Here is a 22,604-nt window from a genome sequence, read left to right on the forward strand (position 1 = left end):
TGTGCAGTTCAGGAACCTGTGCTAAGGCACTTGATATTGAACGACAAAGCAATAAAAACAATGACACTAACGTGTAAGGCTGGTTTTGATGGTGCTACTGGCCAAAGCATTTATAAACAAGTTTTATCAGAACCCAACATTAACAGAGATTTAAAGCGTGAAGAATCATTATTTATTACTTGTCTTGTCCCATTGGATTTGACTGGATTTAACAACAGCAACGAAAAGGTGCCTATTTGGAGAAATCAAAAGTCGTCCTCCACAGCCTATTGTAGACCCATAAGATTTGCATACAAAATGGAATCCAAGGAATCTGTGATTGAAGAAGATCAGTACATTAAAAGTGAGATAGAAAGCTTGGGTATGATTTTATTAGAGGTTTGCGGATCTTCTATTGAAGTGAATTGTATTATTGAACTTACAATGATTGATGGGAAGGTTCAAACAATATTATCTGAAAAAAATAACTCATACCAATGCTGTTCAGTGTGTGGTGTCTCTCCAAAAAATATGAATAGTCTTGATATCCTTAATATAGATTATACTAACAGAGAGTTCAAATATGGTCTTTCCAGTCTTCATGCATGGATTCGATTTTTTGAGATGTTATTGCACATTGCATATAAAAAAGAAACAAGAAAGTGGCAAGCAAGATCTAAAGAACACAAAGAAAAGGCATCTGTAGCTAAACAAAAGATTCAGACTGATTTTATGAACAAAATGGGACTTGTTGTTGATTTCCCTAAAAGTGGCGGTTCTGGAACAAGTAATGATGGCAATACCTCAAGGCGTGCTTTTGCAGCATATGAACAAACAGCTGAAATTCTGGGTATTGACCAAAACCTTATATTCAGATTTTACATTATCTTGGTAACGCTCTCTTCAGGATATGAAATAGACTGCTTAAAGTTCAAGGATTATTGTTTTGACACTTTTAGACTATATGTGTCCCTTTATCCATGGTATTACATGGCTCAATCAGTTCACAAAGTATTGATACATGGACATGACATAATTAAAAGCCTTACATTACCCATCGGACTTATGTCAGAGGAAGCTCAAGAGGCTAGAAATAAAGACTTTAAATCTTATCGCGAAAATTTCAGCCGAAAAACATCCAGAAAAGCAACAAATACTGATCTTATCAATAGACTCCTAGTTTCCAGTGATCCTGTTATTTCATCATTGCATAAATCAACATCACACCAAACAAATCATAAAGCATTTCCTTCAGATGTTTTACAATTACTTAAACAATCTTCAAACGATATTATTGTTTTATAATTTTTTGATGTAATTTAAAATTGATAACGTTTTCTTGCACTATTTTTTGCTTTTATTATTCCTAAAACATTATTTACCTAAATACTCAATTTTTATTCAATATAGGTGGGTCAAAAATCCGATAAGATATTCAAATATCAATTTGCCACTTTGTAAACTAAGGAAAGTATCCGGTAACTAAGCAATATAAGTATCCATAACAACTAAATTTAAAAAATTATCACTTTTGTAAGAAGTGTGATCTCATATTGGTACTCATGCCAAATTTAGTGAATGTAGCACTTATAAAATATCTGCAGATAACAAAAGTAGGTTGTTGCTAAGCAAAATAAAGGTATCCATAGCAACGAAATAAAAAAATATAACCTTCATAAAAAGCGCAGACATCATATTAGTACTCATACTAATTTTAGTGAATATAGCTCTAATATTAAATTAGTTATGAATTTTGTCCAGTAAAAGTGCATTCTGGCCCACTGTGCGTTGGTTTAACGAGTTTCCAACAGATGTTTTTTTTTATTAGGAGAATAGCAATTAAATATTTCTTCTTCTTTTTTAATTTCTTAATAAAAATATTTATATGATTTTTTTTTCATTTAATTATGTATTTTTATATATCAACGAATAAAAAATACATAAGCAAATAAAAAAAATAATAATATAAATAATTTTAATTAAACATTAAAAAAAAAGATGATTTTTTAAAATTCACTTAAACAGTTAATAACCTTTTAATAAAAGTTTATTGAAACGCATTCGTTGTCGTTGTTGTTTATTAAATTAAGAATACAAATTGTATTAAAAAAATTTCCAAGTACTGGTACATTTCTGAAAAAAAAGTTTCAGTTGGAATAATAGGATTTGATCTATAAGTTGTGATGTTGATATATTCACTATTAACTAAATTTATTTTTATGGCTATGCGTTCGCAGGAATGGCAGGTGGATGACAGTAACAAGGGTTTGATATTTAGGTAGTCTCGGTAAACAATAGCTACACCTCCTCCACGACGGTCTAACCAACAATATTAATTTTTTTTGAATCCTGGTGGCGCCATACAATTTCGAATTGCAGGAGGGTTGTCTGATTTTATCCATGTCTCAGTGACTATCAAAATATCTAAAGATTGATTACATATTAGTGTCATAAATTATGGCAGATTTATTTAAAGCAGATTGAACATTTTGGATACTTAAGTTGATTGTATTTTTTTTGAAGTTTTTTGACTTTATTTTTGTAGTTTTGATAAATTTGACAGAAGATTTCATTTGATTGTTTATTACAGAGATATCACTATTGACTTCATTTTTAATAAGTTTGCGGGCATCAGCAGCTGGTTTTGGATCGATAAATGGGTGTTTTTCTATGCCATTAAATAAGCGGGTCTGTGTAACATTAACGCGGCGGACCCGGTTTCTGCGGATGACAAATCTAAAAGGCTTATCAAGATTACCATTTTTATATAGATCATTGTTAGCTTCGTTGGTGAATTGGTACTTTTAAAATAATTAGCTCATTTCTCATTAGCCAGCATTTTGTTACAAGATTGATTTAAATTCAAAACTTGCTAATTTTTTAGGAAAGTGCACATTTTCTGAAACTAATCAAATAACTCTGAATTCTCAATTTCAATTGGTAATGATTGACCTTCATTGATAAGGAAGGAGGCATGAACATCTTAATTATATGCTATTCCTCGGTGCTTTCTGACAAGATCATTAGACTTATTGGAGTACCTAAATAACTAAAGAAAAAATCGTTCAAAGTAAGTAGAACATGAGTTCTACATTAACAATACATCTGCCATAAATAAGTTCCACTTTTAAGTTTTTTAATTTCACAATATTGATTTTGTTTTCAGTGATACAAATTTTTCTTTTCTCTATTTTTGATCATTGACTTAACTAAGCTCAGACAGTTTACAACTTTAATTATTGGTACCATTGACTTTCTTCTACATTGCGAATTTAAATTCAAATTCAATAACAAACTTATTTATCATATGTTAACATATAACAGCTTAGTACTAACTAATTTTCAAATTTTTTAATGTGATATTTTTGTCTTATTAGTTCTTTACGTCGCACAGTGACTCAAAACAACAAAAAAAGGCATAAACCCCTCACAACTTTTTTAAAATATACCCGTTTTTAAACAATATTAAACTGCAATGATTTTTTTATTTCAAAAGTAAAATAATGTTTTCATAAAATTTTTATTTTGTATTTTATAGTTAAAAGAAGTGAAAAAACTTGATATCATTTTTAAAGAAATCTGAAAAATGTGACATTTTTATTAAACTAAATTAGAGAACTTAAAATTTAAATTAAAGTGTATATTTATTTTTAAGATAATCTTTTGACTCTAAGTATTTCAAATATACTAAAAAGAAAAAAAAAGTCTGATTTAAATTTAAAAATGATTAAATTTAAAGACTTAAAAAAAGTAGCAAATGATTGTATTTTTTCGGTTTATATATCAGCAAAAAATCAGAAAAATTTTTATATTTGTGAAACTCGGTTACACCGAGTTTCACAAATATAAGTATTTTTTCCAGTTAATTATCATTTCTACTTTTAGAACATGAAATGATTACTGCGGTCACCTGTAGTATTGCAAGTTTTTAAAGAAATTCAAATGTTAATGAATTTATAAAAACCTTATTTTCAGCCATTTTTCAAAGTATTTTATTATATTAAAACCAATGATCAAAACAAATGAAATTGGTGGGAAACTTAAATTTGAGTTTTTTGCTTTTAGAACTCGTTTTAATATAGTTTTTAAATCATAAATATTAAATACAGTTTTAAAAAATGTGCTTTTGTTATTATATACTACTTAGAAGTTTGTTAAAATATTTATTGTCAATTTTGAATGAACTATCATTTGATAAGTTCAACATGTTTGAAAAAGCTCAACAACTTTAGTATTTCCTATAATATAAAAGTAACTTAGTAATATAATATTATTACAGGAAATCTAATGCGATAATTGTTAAAGACATAATAACATATAATTGTCGACAGTTTAAAGTAAAGAAATAAATAAATTAGTTTAAAATGCTTCTGATATTTTAAAGATTTTATGATATTAATGGTTCTTAAAAACAATAAAAAATAAAAAGATTAGATCTTTCCCCAAATATACGTGAAGTAGGAGAGGATAAATTAGGTCTTTGGAAGGATTTACTTAATGAAATAAAAAATACTAAAGAAAATCACAAAGAAAACTCAAGTATAGGTTGCTTTAGTTATATTTATTTCAAAGGTGAAGAAAAAACAAAAACAATACGGCCAAAATTAAAATACATTTATGCAAAAAGAAAATCATTGGCTTCATGTCCAATAAAAGTTGCTATTTTGGTTCTGGAAGGCCCATGAACAATAGAGTGTTCTTGGAGAGCAAAGTAAAAGGAAAAAGATAAAAGAGCTAGCCACTGAACATCATGAATTTTTTTCTTTTGCTTTTGCAAGAATTGCAAATGCTGCTCGAGAAAAAAAAGCCTCCATTTAAAAAAAAAAGATGTTTAATGTTTTAGAGACCAAAAATTTTGATGAAACTTTGGATAAAACCTTTCCCATTAATATGAGTGCAGAGGAAGCTCTTAAATTAAAATTAAACAATGCTCTCAGCGATAAACAATATCATATGATCAGAAAAAATATTGCTTACTTTGCAAAAAAACGCCAATTTTCCGCAAAATTTCGCCGGGGCGGAGGAATGGATACCGCCGCCCAAATTTTATTCCTAGAATAGGCCCTGACAATGTACATATTTATCCTACCTTACAATATTTCAGTGGAACAATTGAAAATTTATCCTAAAAGTATATATAATATTTTTCTGAAACTTCTGTAAAGTGTACTTTTCAAAGCATTTTAGATCAAACTGTTAGTAGAAAAACTGAAATGATTGGTATGCCGAATGTAGTATAGATAACGAAATATTTAGAGTTGTATATGGAAAGATTGGTTTTGATGGAACATCAAGCCAAAGTATTCATTAGCAGAAATACTAGACGAACAACATAATTAAAGAACTTAGGCAGGAAAAAATCTTTTCAGTACAGCTTTTGTGCCTTTATTGCTCAAAGAAGGATACGACAAAATTTGGAAAAATGGAAATCCTTCAAGTTTTCACTTTTGTGCACCTCTTCATCTACAACATAAAAAAGAGAGTCCAGTTTATCCAGAGAAACAGAATCATATCTAAAAAATCAAGCTAATACCTTTAAAACGTTTTGCAGGATTTTTAATATTGCAGGAAGAATTGTGAAATTTAATAACAGCTATAGGATTGATCTTACAATATTTGATAATAAAGTAGTTAACGCACTTACAGAGACAAAATCCACTCAATCCTGCAATGTGTGTAATGTTAAACGAAACGAAATAAACAATATTGATTTAGTGAAAGCAAAAACTGAAACGAGTCAGCCTAGGCGCTTTGAATTTCAGCTTTGCACTACTGCGTATAGTGGTTGGAGTTTGTTCTTGATAAAATGGAAATCAAAAAGTGTAAGACAAAAACGATTGAGCTATATCAATGACAGCAATACTGCCAAAAGAGCGTTTAAAAATAATGAAGTCTTTTCTGAAATTACTAAAGATGATTGTGATATAATTAAAAGATTGCATAAAGTTCTCATAAGATGCACTAGAGATATTAAATAAACAAATGAGAAACTCTATACTTAAGCATACGGCAAAAATATCAAGGTTAAACACTACGATGAATCAGATGCACTACCTTCTAGTAAGATCAGAGTAAGATCAAAGTATCAAGCATATCTTTTAGAAAACATAAGAGGACCGTTACCAGATAAAGTTAATAAATTAATTGCAATATAAATGATAAAATAAATGTAACAAAAGTTTTGTCACTATGTATACATAGTTTCCCGGTGGAAAGTCGGCTAGCCAATAGCTAGCTAAACTGGTAAAAAAATAGCATAAAATATTAACCAAATTGAAAAACTATCAGTAAAAATTTTTTGTAAACCTTATCAGAATATTGATATCGAATTTCATTTACACAACTTGGAAATACTCTTTGAAATATTTTTTTTGTTGTTGAGCATATTTGGTGGAATTTGATACAAGTTGTCACATTTGATAAATATTTGGTTTTAAAAAAAGCTTTTTTTTAAACTTTTATTCAAATTTAGTAAAATATAACGAAGTAATGAATTAAAGCAACTTGTATTAAGCTCAGCCACTACGCAATCAACATATTGCTTTTTATATGATGTCTTGTATTATCAAAAAAACCGTTTACCAAAACTTTTCAGGACTGCTGGTAACATTTATTTTTATTCAAAAATTGCTTAAGTTTAATTTTTATATCTTACCGTGAAAAATAAGAAAAACAAAACAACAAACAAAAAAGTCATTTAAATAAAGTATACCAAAATAAAAAAATCCAAAATATTCATTTTATGAAAGCTATTTTGTTAAAAGAAATCATATCCACTACGAGGAACTTAACATTTTCATGATTTTTTTTTCATTTATGCGACATTTTGAAGTCTTTTAATTTTATTTATATTGAATAAAGTTATGTAATTCGAAAATAAATATTTTATAAAGCTACATACTTTAATAAACAAACCGTAAAGCCAGGTAAAACCACCTCAAAAAAAGTCATATACTTCATCAATTTTTATGAAAGATATAAATAGTGTTAATAATTGAACTCTAAAAAACAATAAATTATTCAAAATAATATTGAAACTATTAAAATTTTAAATTTGAGCAGTTTGATTTTGTGAATTATTTTTAACGGAGAATAATTTAAAAAAAAAAAAAATACTAAGAGAATTTACCATTTTTGATATGATTTATCATTTATGATTTTAATCTGTTTAGTAAAAATTGTAAAAAAATATACTTTAAAAAATAAACTAAACTCTGCACATAAAAGTACATTAATAATTATTTTTGTAATTTGCATTACCTTACCCAGTGCCGGATTAAGGGCGTCTGGGGCCTCTAGGCACTTTATGTTTGGGGGCTCTCTTTATGTACAATACAAATTTAAAAATAAAAGTTTAGTTGAACCCTTTGATAACATGATAAACGTTTTTCCATTTCAACAATTGAGCTGTCAACAATTACTAAATACACCTGAGTGTTAAATTTTTGCAGTGTAGTTAGTGAATATTCTATATTTCTTGTTATGTATTTATATTTTCTCATTATGTATTTTATATTTTACTTATGAATTTCGACTTATTGAGCGAAAGCTACTTCTCCTGGAAGTAGCTTTCACTCAATAAGTTGCTGTGGTTCTCTTTTGTAACTGATTTCAAATTCATCAAGATTTAATGGATCTTTAAATTTTGCTAACATTTGGCGAGCTTTACCTTCATAATACGTAAAATTTTCTACAACTGCATTCAATGTCTTCTTATTTGAAAAATTACATTCACCCTTTTTATTCGTTCCAGTATATCAAAATCATTCCAAAATAACCACGGAATGCATGTTTCAAGTTCAAGTAATTTGCACGTAATATTTTTTGACTCATTAATAGTATCAGCGTTTTGTTGACTGTCTTCTGCAATATTTTGTAAGCTTTTCAGAATCTGTGTATAGTTTTGTTTTAAGGCTTTTATGGCATCATACCTAGCTGACCAGCGTGTTTCAGAAAGCGATTTAAGATTTTATTTTATTTTTTCAGCTCCGCTTAAATATTGCTTTTTCATGGTGCTAAAATCCAGTAAGTAAATAATTAATTTTTGCTTTTCATTTAAATTAAACGCTAGTTTTCCTACCTGTTTTTCTTTTTTTTTAATAAAATTTAAATTATAACTTATTGGCTAATTAAACAAAGTAAAACAAACGAAACGACTTGATTTATCTTAATATTAATACTACGGTTAACGTAGAACAGTGCGCATTGTTACGCACGCTTTCATTAGTTACGACGATTTTTCTGAACTACTATTGGCTGTTTAAAAAGATTGATTTTCTTTATCATCAGAAACCGTGCATTATTGGCGTTGCTGAAATAGTGAGAAACTCCACTCGTTTTGCATAATTATTTGAAAATGCAAGTTTTATATTGTGTTCTAACAATTAAAATTTTGAGTAGTATTTGTTTTTAAAATTTAACTTTACACTCGTTTGTTTCAAAATAAGATTTTAGATAAAAAAATTTCTTGAGTGAATAAATACAAAATCAGAAAGTATTTTTTAAATAAAAATTTAATATTTACAAAAATTTTTTTTCAACATCTTTTAATTTTGGGCCCCCTTCTACACTCGGGCCCATAGGCACGTGCCTAGTGTACCTAGTGGGTAATCCGCCAATAAACTTACCCATTGGTGGGGTAAGCTGAGAGTTTTTTTTTTGTGAGTCAAGTACCCATGTACTGAAAATTAAGATTTTCCTGTATATTTCCTAATTTCGTTTTTAGCAATTTTATGTATCTTTTAAATAATATGTTGTTTGTTTAGCTTAAGGGATCACCAAGTGTAAAGATAAGTTGTATTCCTAACTTAATTAAAGCTTGAAAAATATGTAGGAGTTAAATAAACTTTCCGAAGTAAATTTATGAGAAAATGAGAGTTTCAGCTCTTTAAATTTTTTTTGTATTTTTTCTCTCAAAACTTGTAAACTAAATATGGTAAACTAAAAATTGTAAATTGAATCGTTATAAAAATTGTGGTTAGCTCTTACATTTATCATTCAAACTAGCTATTTTTATAAGATCATTTTTAAAACGTTTTTGAAATTATATAATTAATTATTATTCTAATTCAAGAAACCGATTCTTAAATCTTGCGTTTAACGGGTGATGCGGAAGTTATCGGACAAATCCTAATTTCATTATTTGAGCATAATAATTAGTTTTTGTGGTTTTATGCGTAAGCATAAACGTTCTATAAAATATAAACTTTATTATTTAAAACACGATTATTTAAAATGAGGTTAAATGCAGCTGAACGAGAATCTTTTTGAAAGCGACTAATAATTTTTTTTGTGAATACACTTAATATTAAAAAAAAAAAAAAAAATCGTAAATCATGGTGAAAAGGAAGGATTTGCTCGAAGTTTAATATATGATAACCTAAAAAAACTTGAAACTGTTCAATCGTTTTCTGATAGAAAGCACTCTGGTCGTCCGACATCCTGGACTAGAGAAAAGAAAGCCGAATTAACGAGACTTGTCAACAATCGAAAAGGGGTCAGTCAGAGAAAAATAGGTATTAAATTCGGTGTAAATCAATCGACAATTGGTCGTCAGTTAAAAAAAATGAATATTAAATATAGAAAACGTGAAAAGACTCCAAAATACACTATAGAACAACAAATAAAGGCAAAGAAAAGAAGCAGGAAACTAGTTAACCAACTCTATAACACAAAATCGCTTCTAGTCATTGATGACGAAAAATACTTTTGTTTTGCAGGGGACAACATGCCTGGAAATTCTGAATACTACACAAACAACAAAAAGACATGCCCAGAAAGTGTTCGTTTTATAGGAAAAGAGAAATTTCCAAAAAAATTATTAATGTGGATAGCCATATCTGACCGTGGTATGTCCGAGCAATTTTTTCGCACTTCCAAGGCTGTAGCGATCAATTCATCAATCTATATTAATGAATGTTTAGAAAAACGACTTCTTCCATTTATTCACAAGTATCATGGATACTTTAACTATTTATTATGGCCAGATTTAGCAAGTTCTAATTATTCTAAAGATTCTCTAAATTGGATGGATCAATATGTCTATTACGTTGATAAAGAATCCAATCCCCCAAATGTGCCTCAAGCACGACCAATTGAAAATTTTTGGGGACATTTGGCACAGAAGGTTTACGAGGGAGATTGGCAAGCTTCAACAGAGCAAGTTTTGATTGATCGCATTAAACTAAAACTACAAGAAATTGATTTAAACTTTTTTTCAGTCGCATATGAAAGGCGTCAGAGCAAAATTGAGATCAATTGCAGATGGTGTTTTTTCATATAAAAAATAATATATTTTTATTAAAAGATAAATGCTTTATTTTAAAAAAATATAATAGTAGTTTTTTTTTTTATTTATTAATAAGTTATTGACGTTTTTATTTTGTCCGATAACTTCCGCATCACCCGTTAAGTGTTGTTTTTAAAATAGATAACCTAGCGCTTCGAATAGCATTGCCACCTGTCAGGTCATCAAATGGACGGCTTTTCATTAAGTGTCCAGTAGAGTGCGTCAGTTGAAACCTAAATGCACAAAGAAGTTTCTAGCATTAATACTATAGTGCCAACATATACAAAAAAATAAAGTTTCAAAAAAATATTAAACAAATTTTTTTTCACACATATGTTGGTGTATATCAAAATTGGAAATAAATTACTTCTGTACTGTGTACTTATGTACCTCATACATAAATGCAGTACAAAAGTACTTCCAGTTTGGTTGTTTTCCGGTTTTGTTAACGGCAGTATTCCTAGTATTTATTTAATATAAACAGGAAGAATGAGTACTCTCAAGTTTACTAGATTCAAATTAGAAAAAAAAAAAAAAGCTTTCACAACTTTTCGGAAAAAGTAATGATCTTAATCCTACAGAAGTTCCGACTCTTAGAAATATCCTTAGAAAAGGTCTATTTGTGCATGAATGTTCGTTTATTGAAAATGATATTGACAAACATACAATGAAAAGTCACATTTAAAAAGTGCTTAAATTGATTTATGTTTACTTGTATTCACTATGCCAAGCTTGTCATTATTTGTTTAATTTTTAAGGAGGTTGAATTTTAAATTTTCGGTGGTAATAAACAAGATACATTTAATACAGAAAGTAGAATTGGTATGGAAAATGTTTCGTGATATTTTTAGAAAAAAGATAGCACAAAAAATGTTTCTACCTGGATATTTAGTTTCATCAGTTTCTAGAAGTTACATCTTGTAAATGTGAAATTACTTTTTGTTATGAAAAGTGCTGGGAATCAAATAGTTGTCTATATGAGGAGTACGTAAATCTCTTTAGGTAATAGGAGGGTAATTATTACATTCTGAAACTGATTAAAGAAAAGATGGAGGATTGTAAACAAACCTTGAGCAATTGTTGGGAAGAAATATAATACTAATATTTTAATAAAATATAATACTAATTATTTTAATGTAGTTTTTATTTATTTTGTCGTGTAAAACAGTTAATTATGTGAAAATAAATAAAATAAGATTATCGTAGGTACAAGTTTTTTGTTGCAAGTATTGATCATTTTATTTTATTTTAAAATAGTTTATACTAGATTTCATTGTTTAAGAATGCCTTTGAATAGGTGTGTTATGTCTTTAAAATTGTGTGTTATCTGTTTAAATTGTGTGTTATGTGTTTAAAGTGAAAACGTTGCAACAAGCCTGGTTTGAAGCATATTATTGTTACTCTAAATGAATCCACCAGTTCAATGGTTAGCTTTATTGGACCAAATAAAAAAGCTTTTTCTTATGTAAACGGTATGAAAAGACTCGATACATTTGAATTTATTGTACAGTTGGAACTGTTAATCCAGATCAAGTTACACAATTATGTTTGAAAAAAGTTCAATGTCAACAGATTTATTAAAATTAGGTCTATGATTAATATTGCTTTGATTGCGTTCATGTTCTTATTGGTGTTCCTCCATGTTTTGATCTCAGCATTGTCCTCTTTAATCTCCTCACAAAAAGATTGACCAGCTAACTAAAACTTCTGATATTTTCGCTGACAAGACTAAAGTCTTTTATAAACCATATAATTTTGTTTTTAGTACATGATTGAAATTTTAAAATCCATTTTAAAATTTCAATCATTTACTAAAAACAAAATTATATTGAAATTTTAAAATCCATTTTAAAGTTTCAATCATTTACTAGAAACAAAATAAATCATTTTTACCAATCAACACCACACGAAGGAAAGCCAGAGCCGTCTTTCAAGTTTTCTGACAACAATTCTCTCTAATATAACATGATCTAAATTATCAAGTTGATTGGCAGAATGTATATTACTTAAATTTTAGAGTGTTTATATTGAGTTCTCGTTTTGCTAATACTTAATACGCACAGTTGGCGCTCTAACTTTCTTTTTTCTTTTTCGTCCATTTTTATGGCTTTTGCAGGTCTGTCTGTTAAAGATCTTTGCTTAAATTTTATTATGTTTTGGTCGAGTTTTTATTCTATTTTTACGTGCAATATTAATAGACCGCCTGATTACCTTTTGGCTATACTTCTAATTCTTTAAACTATCTAGATAATCTGTTGACCTTTTCTTACTGAAATTGTTTAATATATAACAAATTGTTGCATTATGACAACGTCCTTTGGCACTATCTATATTTTGAACATATACAATCATTTTCAAATAAGTTACAACTTTCTAACTTTAGAGAACTTAAAACTTTGACTGAAATCCTAGAGTAAGGTGAGAACTACTGACAGCCTATTGTGCTATTGGAGTTCTGTTTTAGTTCAAAGCTCACGAGTCATTTGCTCAACAGTAATACGATGGGGAATAGTAGTAAAATTGACATTCAAATAATGCCCGATTTTTCCAATTAGGAAAAGAATGTTACATGTTGAAAAATTACCCAATAACATACTATAAATTATCATCCTAATTTGGAGAGGTTAAATCTTTTAATTTTCCAATATATTGAGTTGTCTGAACTGCAGTGATCTGTACTGCAGTAGCTCTGAGTTGTCTGAACTGCAGTGGAATAAGTGTATTAATTGTGAAGTTCTTTCTCAATTTATACATACATTCCACTGCGATTGTGAGTTTGTTGGGGCCTCTATATTACTACTGCAAGGGTTTAAAAATATATAAAATGCCTAGCTTTTTTATTACGTAAAACAATATGACTAAGCGGGATAAAAAGGTTCGCATGTTAATCTGTTTAAGTTGGCTTTATGGCTTTCAGTTTGTTTTTGTCATATATATGTTTTTATTATACCTTTTTTAAATTAATATGCATATATTTCTTTTAATTGGTAAAAAGGCTGAAAGAACATGTTTTATGTTATAAGCTTTATATGAATTATGTTATAAGCTTTAATTTAAAAACTTTTGCAAACTTAAACAAATTAACAAAATAATAACTGCAAAGCTATTTTTTTGATTTAGTTCAGTTTTTTAATATGTCAATCTGAACCAGAATTGTAAAGGAAAAAAAGCACTATGCTACTGGATTTCTTTAAAAGAAACTCCGGATCAAAATGTTACAGAAAAAGATTTTGAAATATACAAAAATGTGTCAAAAGTATATTTAAAGTACTGCTCTCTAAACTATTTTACTTTCAAATTGAAAAATGGTGAAATTCGAGAGAGGTTTATTTATTCGCTATCCACTGGAAAAACATTTTGTTTCTTCTAATGATTCTTTTAAGATTCAGATAACAATTTCAGAACTGGATTCGATGACATAACTGGATTTGATGATGGTCACATTGACAGCATTCTATAGAGAGGCATGAACAAAGCAAACAGCTAACTGATGCAGTCCAATTTCAAGCCGCCCCATTTTATGGCAAAGTGTTTTATTTGAAGTATAGAAGATATTTATGTTTGTTTTATATTTGGTTTTAATTGGAATTTTAATGTAGTTTTAATCTAAAATTAAAAATAGTTGATAGACGTTAAAGATACGTATAAAGTAGTTATGGTATATTGAATGTGGAATAAAAGTTGTAATACTAATTCACCTCAATTTAATAGTGAAACTTACTGTTCTATATATGCTACCAAAAAAGAAGCATTTCAGCACGCATCAAGAGAAAAACATACCCCACAAAAAAAATATTAAAAATATTATTGCGTCTGTATGATATTTTGTTGACTAAAACATATTTCCGTTAAACAATCAGGTCTGTGAATTATGAAAAAACGAAAAAAATTGAAAAAATGATAAATTTTGCGGTATCATAAAATAATGCTAATTCCAAATAAAAGAATTTGAATAACTTATTAATCGCCTTAACTATACCGAGTATAAACATAAAAAATAAAATAATTAAGTAAATAAATAAAAGAGAAAAAAACTAAAGATATTTAGAAATAACTTTCATTCATTGTCAATAGTAAGAAGTTTTCGTTTAAGTCTTATTTTAAATTTGTGAAAAAAAAGTAGTAGTTTTGATGTAGTAATTAAGTTTAGAATTCCATAATTTGGGTCCTATATTTGCAATAGAGAATTTGGTGGCTGTATAATGGGTTTTGGGTTGAATGTAGTTCTGATTAAAAAATCTAGTAGAGTAAACATGATTTATTTTGTTAAAAAGGGTAATAAATATTAGAGGTGTTATTTTATTATCAATTGCATAAAAGTAAGTATTTGTTAAATGTTTAGTGGATGAACATTGAGTATATTCAGTTTGCTTAATAAACCTTTTGAGGGCGTTAAACTATTTACGTTTGAAATAATTCGTACAGCATGTTTTTATCTACTGAGTAGTTTTTTTATTTTGGTTGCGCTGATGCTGCACCAAGCAATGTTCCCATAATTAAGGTAGCTATCAATATAAGTAAAGTAAATGATTTTTAAACAGTTTTGGTTTAAAAATCTTTTAACTTTATATAATAAGCCAATATTTTTTGATATTTTGTTTTCTATTAAACATATATGTTTACGCCACGAAAGATTTTTGTCAAGAATTACACCTAAGAACGATCACAAATGCTCTCTTTTTACATTAGAGCACGGAGTGCTCTCGTTTTACATTATTATCAATACATAGATAGGAAGTTTTAATGGAATAATTTTTTTTTCGTGGAGTCTATGAAAAAGAGTGTATTTGGTTTTACTTATATTTAAGAATAGTTTATTCGACTTGAACCATTCAGTTAAATTTGTGAGTTCCTTATTGACTAATTGTTTCTAATTAGAAGTCGATGTTACTATTAGAGTAAAACAAGTTTGTGTCATAGGAAAATAATATGAAGTTATGGCTTTTGAAATTTATGCAAGTTGTTTATATAAACAAGAAATAGTGGTGATCCGAGTATTGATCCTTGAGGAATACCGCATGTGACTGTCATTTATTTTGATTTTCCTTCGTTGTACGATGTACATTGTTTTCTATTTGCAAAGTTATTTTAAAACCAATCAATGTTTGAGTTTAGCTAGAAGAATCCCAGTGGGCATGCGTCGTCCAGAGGACGTCCGTTGAACGTCTGGACGTTCATGAGACGTTTGGTAGACGTCCCCCGGACAACACGTGCCCACTGGGATGGTATGACCAACTGTGTCAAACACTTTGCTGAGATCTATGAAATATATATTTTTATAGTATTTTTTTTCATCAAATGCTTTAAGTATGTCATGAATAAGGTGAATAATGGTATGTCTTGACTTAAATCCGAATTGTTTGTTGTAAAGAACAATATTTTTATTTAAAAAGAAATTAAGTCTGTTGCACGTAATTCTTTCTAGTATTTTTGAAAAACAAGGAAGAATTAAAATTGGTCTATAGTTTACAACGTTTGAGACATCACCAGATTTAAAAATTGGTACAACTTTTTCAGTTTTATATTTTCAGGAAAAACGCCTTGTTTCAAAGGTAGATTAAAAATGTGCAATAGTGGAATAGTTAAAAACTTTATTGACTTTATAATGACGTGCCTAATCTGATATCATCATATCCTAAACTTTTTTAAGGTTTTAACAAAAACGTTGCATTTAACAGTTCTCTTTCCGTAAGTTCATTATTGTCCATTACATTGATATTTTACATTAGTATTACTAGAATTTAGATACGATTTGAATTTTGCTTCTGTGGTTTCTATTTTTGATGCTAGGTTAGAACCTATATGAACAAAATACTGTTTAAATTGTTTTGCAATTAAAGTTTTATCTGTAATAAACTCATTATTTGATTTAGGATTGACTGGAAGGCTCTTCCAATTAGGACTTTTTTTTCCAGTTATTTCTTTAATTTTGTTCCATTATTATTTCATTAATGGATTTTAAAATTTTGGGTACAAAATTTAGGATTGTGGAAATAAATTATTGCTTTGGTGACATTTTTAGAATTTCGAAAACAAAAATATTTCGACGCAATTTATAGAATTTTAAAAGTAAAATATTTTTTCGGTTCTATTTTAAGAATTAATTGTTTCTGTCCCATTTTTAGGATTTTGATGACTTAAATATCACGGTGTTGATATTTTTTCAAAACCTTCCCAATTGCCAGATTGCGCGTATTTTCACACTTACAGTCATTGTAAATGGAAACCATGAAAAAATAACAAAAAAATTATAACAGACCAATCAATATCAAAAGTTTTTCCGAGTGGTTTCTATTGGTACAGACATCCCAGACGGCAACTTACATTAGCCCAACGTCAGTTTTAACATTGGCAAATTTGTTTCGTTAGGCCAACCAATGTTTTTTAACCAATGTTTTTTTTTGGCGTAATATTTCAATTCTGCAAATTAGTTTTTCGCAAATATCGTACTAAGTTAGGCCAACATTTGAAAAATGTTTTCGGCCTAATATTTCAAATATCCAAATCTATTTTTCGCAAATATCGTACTATGTTGGGCCAACATTTTGGCAATGTAGTATCGGCTCAATATTTTGCTATAAAAATCTGTTCTTACGCGAATGCCGTAGCCAATATTCGGCCAATCTAGTGTGGGTCATTTTATTAGTATATTTTAAAAATTTGTTGCGTCACATTTTTATAAAATAGTATCATTTTACAAAATAAAGAAAGGTCTTGATACATTATTTGATACATTTTTTGATACATTTTCTATTTTTTTAAATTTTAAAAGTTAACAAAATTCATTTATCTTATAAGAATCTTAGAATGTTACCTCATAAGAAGTCAACTTCAAGAGGTTCTTGTGACTTTATGTTTTTTTTTTTTTTTTTAATAATAAAATAATAATTAAAATTTAAATAATGTGCTTATAATATTTTACTACATCTAAATTATCAATGTAAAAATAAAGGCAATAATCAAATCATTTTTGTGTAAGATCTTATAATTATTTTTTTTTTCAATACTTATTACTGTATTGACATTTCAAATATTTCATTCATTTAATAAAGAAGGTATTTAAAATGTTTTCAGAAATGTCATACAGTAATAAGTATTAAAAAAATAAATAACTGTAAGATCTTACACATAAATTGTTCAAAAATGTATTAATAATACCTGCAAAATGTACATCACTAGTATCATTAGATATAAAGTTTTATACATGACTACTGCAGTGGCATTGTGTAGGTACGTGCGTATCTGGCTTTTTACGGCACCAATTTCAAAGTTAAAAACTGTGACCTTTTTTTTTCACAGCGTGCTCGAAGTCGGTGTAGTAAAGATGTATTTTTTTGTCTTTTTTTTTAGAATTTTATATCAGCTTAGACTTTATTAAAAAAGTAGAATGTTTTATCTTGAATAAATTATGGTTTTTTTTTACAAGTAATAAATTTTTCAGTTTTTTTATTGCTATTTAAAATTTCTTTCCTGTTCTGGCACTGCATTGATATCAAAGGCATGTTGGTACATATTTGAAATTTTTCAGTCAACTGTATAGATCTATTTTCTATGTGCCTGCCAAATTTCATTAAAAAATATTAATGACCACATACCGTATTTTTCGACCCAGTGGAGGTACCATTTCCACCTCTTTTAGTGTTACTGTTACTGTCACACTTTATAAAACTGTTTCTGCTGTTGTTACTGTTACTTTTTGTTATAAATTCTGTTTTTTTTTTACTGTTACCAGTGATTTTCATTCGGTTTTAAAATTTTGTTTCTGTTCCGGAGGTGCATTTATATTGAAGACATTTTGGTACACATTTAAAATTTTTCAGGCAACTGTATAGATCTATTTTCTATGTGCCTGCCAAATTTCATCAAAAAATATTCATGACCACATACCCTATTGTTCCGCGCAGTGGAAGTATGTATTTCCACTTCCGTTACATTGTGTTAGGGGGAGGGGCGGCTTTTGACAGTGGAGAATTCAGTATTTTTGATTTTTTATTCATTATAATGATATATTTTATAAGAACTGTTATACAAACTTTTTTTTTAATAGCCTTTTACTACTAAGGATATTTGGGTTTTCTTTTTTTTAAATTGTTAAATGATGTACACAAAAACTAACAAGTATAATTACGGTGGTTATATGTTAATTTTTTTTTTGATGGCTAACTCTTTTCACACACCAAAATTAGTTTAAAGGCAAAATTCTGCAAAATAAAATTTAAAATGTTAAAATTAAAATTATATAACACTATTTTATGATGATTCTGCTTAAAATTCATTAAAAACAAAAACAGCATTTTCTCAGCTTTTTCCATACCCATAATTTACCATATAGCCACCTTAAGCTATATATGATATATAAAAATTATACATATATTTAAAAATTTTTTTTATAGATTAATTGTAATTTTTTAAATTATTTAATTATGATTAATAGCTGACCCAATTAAATAGTAGTATTATGATTGTTGAATTTAATTTAGTGCATCATGGGACCTCAGAAGAAAACAAATCTATTTTATGATAAAGCTAAGACTTATTTAGCTTGTAATTTTCCAATACCAGCTCATTTAAATATTGGCTGTAGAAATGGCATGTACTGCATATATTTGCAGCTAAAAACGATTCATATAAAGTAACTGTAGAACTAATCGGTAAGTATTTTAACATCAAAATTTGTATAAGTCAGATTCAGCAACTAGTTAGAACATCAAAAGTCTTTGTAAACCATTTTTCACGAAATTCGAAACCATTTGTTGACATCTGCAACATGCTCTTTGCATACCAAATAACAACATCTGCTGTGGCACAAACATCCCAATCAATTGCAACCTCAATTGACTTTCCTACATGTTCTTCATTTTCTTCTCAACAAATCAGTGTTTCATCTGTATCGAATAGTGATCACTTATCTCCTTTATCTCGTCCTACTTTAAAAACCTCTTCTCATGAACCACTATCCAGTTTGAGAGCTGACCAGTTAAGTCCCAGAAAAAAGGTTATGAGAAAGAGATTAACCATTTTGGCAAACGAAATGGCAATTAAGAAGAGAAAGCATAAAGAGGATATTAAAGGTTTAAAAGATAAGGCAAAGGCTAGAGCATACAGATTTAAATATCTAAATCAAGTTATTACTCGTAAGGAAAAGATAATTTCTCAACTTAGAAAAAAATTAAAAGAAAAGTTTTTAAATTTACAGTTGAAAAAACTTCAAAATCAAATTTTTTGTTTGAAACAACAGTTGACATCCACGCAAAGAAAGTTTTCTTATCAAAAGGCAATGTTAAGCCAACAACTTGCTGAAAAAAATTCTGCAATTCTTGTACTGCAAAATGAAATTCAGATTTTACAGGAAGAGTTGGAGGAAATTAAGCAAGTAACATAAAACACCAAAAATGAAAAATGCTACTCAGCAGATATTAGGAGACTTATATATGACATGCTTGTGTGCCAAGTTCCTACACAAAGTGTGCCATCTCTGCTCCATAAAATTGGGGAACATACTGGCTATCGATTTAGTCAAATTCCACATCGTACAACTGTATAACAAATGATGTGTGAGCTTGGTGTGCTTTCAGACTTACAGGCTGCTGAGATAGCATTTACAACAAAAGATCTGACACTTGGTTTTGATACAACAACCCAGGAGGGTGTTCATATAAATGCTGTGCACTTGACAACGGAATCAGTATGTATGGTTGTAGCTATTGATCAACTTCCTGGAGGTACAGCTTATGACTATCAGAGTCATATCACAAAGTCTATCGATAATCTTGCTAAGTTATATAGTGATTTATATCAACTCAAATATACTGACGTAAGAAGCACTATTATTGGGAACATAACAAATACAATGAGTGATAGAGTTGCAACAAACCATGCAACAATCGCAAAGTTAAACCTTGTTTGGCAGAAATCATTAAATGAACTAAACTGTCACCGTCACCCTTTAGACACAATGACCAGCTCTTGTAAGTCTTCACTTAAAGCATTAGAGACTTCAAAAGGGAAACTTTTTGGAAGAGACTGCATTGCAGCAAACATTGTTGTACAGCTGAACAAACTTCGCTACAAGGATGCTAAAGGTACTCTAACTAATCTAAATCATTCTTTTACTTAAATATATTTAGTTTTCTGAATAAAATTTTGAGTTAAAATGAAATATTATAATTAGTGCATGTTTTTATTTCACACTCTTCTTGCAATTGCCAAAATGAGCTTCTTTATGATATTCATAGGTGATCCAAAAGGTTTTGTAACCTTTTTGGACCAACACGAGTTGCCCAGAGGATTGCTACCACGCTATAGAGGCAACAGACTACATATGCTTTTTCACACATGGTATTTTAATCCATCATTATGCCATATTGAAGATATTTCTGTGTTCTGGCATGGCGTTATGCGGAGGTCTACGAAATAGTTTATTTCAAGACTTTACATCTGAAACAGGTATTTTTTTATCTTTTTTATACCTGTTCAGTTCATTTGATAAAGTGCTACACAATATTTTAGGCTATAGAATTAATTACAAATATAGTTACAAATACAAATTACAAATAGTAATGACACTTGCAAGATTAACGGGGAGTAAAGACAAACAAAGATTATTCTTTGTTACTAATTCACTTTTTCACCTTAGGTGTCCCTGAGTTGTGTGTTTTAGCTTTAATTGGAAAACTACTTTCTGGTCCTTGGATGACAAAATTTTATATTGCACCAGGTACGGGACTTGACTACATATCTGGTATTCAGATAGTAAAAGATGTTCGGAACACTCTTATTGAGAGCAGCAAGAATCCTTTATCTCTACTTAAACGAAAAACTGATTTCGTTGGTAATGATATTGAAGATGTAGTTTTTGATTCAATAATCAGCTTTTGCCCAGTAACTGATGAAATGAGTAAAGTATTAGCTGACTGCCTTAATGCAGTTATTAGCGTCATTGACAGGCAGTACAAGCGGCAATTTGAAATGAGTTCTAATGATCACCTTAAAGACCAGACTAAGTCAGCTGGGCTTCGCAACATTGATTCAGAAGAACTTATGGGTATGTTTAGCGCTGCAAAGCACAAAGCTCCAAATGCCACTCTTTGTTTTCTTTCTTCAAAACTTCGTGCTTGCAAAAATAAAACAACTGCTCTGCTATGCAAAAAGCCAAATGATATTCAAAGCAAGTTGATATTATGGGCTATCTCTAATGCCAGAAAAAAGCGGTTTACAAATATGCAATGTCATAATGACCTGAAATTAAAATTGATAAAACGAATAGCAGATAAAATTCAGAAAAAAGAAAACAAAGAACGCAAAAATGTAGAAAAAATATTAAAAAACTGCATGCCTGATCAGGTAAAAGAAATGTTTCCTGACCTAGAAAATAATGAGGCCTCAGATATCGAAGAAATTCTTATTGGAGCTTCTATTGGAAGAAGTATTTGCCACATGTGGTTCGATAATGCCACTAACATCCAGGATGTATATTATGGCAGAATTGTTGGCATTAAAAAGAAGAAAAGTGATGTATATATAGTTTCTTATTGGAAACCAAAAGAGAATGAAAATGATGATGGTGTTGAGTATGATGTGAGCAAATATCAACTTTCTGCAGACATAACATGTGGTGATATGGTGATAACATAATGGAAATGTGTAATAAGGTATATGTTATTTTAAATAATAGTATGTTTTATAAACTTGCATTAATAGATATTATTTACAGATAGTAGGTTAATCTTTATTTTTTATAATAAATTTTACAGTGCCTAATGTATTTCATATTCTCTACCCTCCCCTTTTTTTAAGATAATGAAAAGATTTATAGTTATTTAATTTCTTTTTATGTATACATATATGTATATGGAAATGTAATTTTAGATAGTCGTTTAGTTACCGATATCCAACAACCAGGGTTGACCTGGTTGCAACGAGCTATGGGAAACCAAAGCTCATTTACTATTTGACATAAGCAAATTGCCTGGCTCATGACAATTAATGTTAATCATAATGATGACTATACATTGTTTCTACCCAGAAAGACAGATTTTTGCTTGCATGGATTGAGAGATGTAAGTGTTTAGTTATAATAAATCAGTACACTCTATGCAAATGGCATATGCCATTACCAGATAGTTACGCTAACACAATATAACTTTCTTTTCATTATAACTTATAATCAAATCTATTATATTTCAGGTTAAAAAGTATTGAAGGGTCTACTTCTATCGATTTTTCTGTTTGGTAATGGGAAATGTGTTGTGTATCAGGAGTTAAGTGATTTTTAATTTTTTTTTAAGTTCGGAAATCATTCTCATCTTCTCTAATTTGTTATGGGTTTTTCAGTTAT

The 22,604-nt window shown here is 28.8% G+C and overlaps 2 protein-coding genes across 5 annotated transcripts in view; one reads left to right on the top strand and one right to left on the bottom strand.

Moving 5' to 3' along the window:
* Positions 1-6,842, bottom strand: part of LOC136080673 (A disintegrin and metalloproteinase with thrombospondin motifs adt-1-like) — a 164,362-nt gene extending 157,520 nt beyond the window's left edge. The window contains exon 1 of one of the 4 annotated variants that reach the window (XM_065797617.1): positions 6,692-6,842. In XM_065797617.1, the coding sequence (XP_065653689.1) occupies positions 6,692-6,718 (27 nt within the window). In that variant the 5' untranslated portion in view covers positions 6,719-6,842. The remainder of the gene's footprint in view (positions 1-6,691) is intronic. The other 3 variants (XM_065797616.1, XM_065797618.1, XM_065797619.1) reach the window with 3 other exon arrangements.
* Positions 6,843-9,544: 2,702 nt separating this feature from the next.
* On the top strand, positions 9,545-10,261 carry LOC136080241 (uncharacterized). The gene has a single exon (XM_065796856.1). It carries the CDS (start codon positions 9,545-9,547, stop codon positions 10,259-10,261), a length of 717 nt encoding a protein of 238 aa, XP_065652928.1.
* Positions 10,262-22,604: the final 12,343 nt, after the last annotated feature.

Source organism: Hydra vulgaris, chromosome 05, assembly GCF_038396675.1.
Source record: "Hydra vulgaris chromosome 05, alternate assembly HydraT2T_AEP".
NCBI lineage: Eukaryota > Metazoa > Cnidaria > Hydrozoa > Anthoathecata > Hydridae > Hydra > Hydra vulgaris.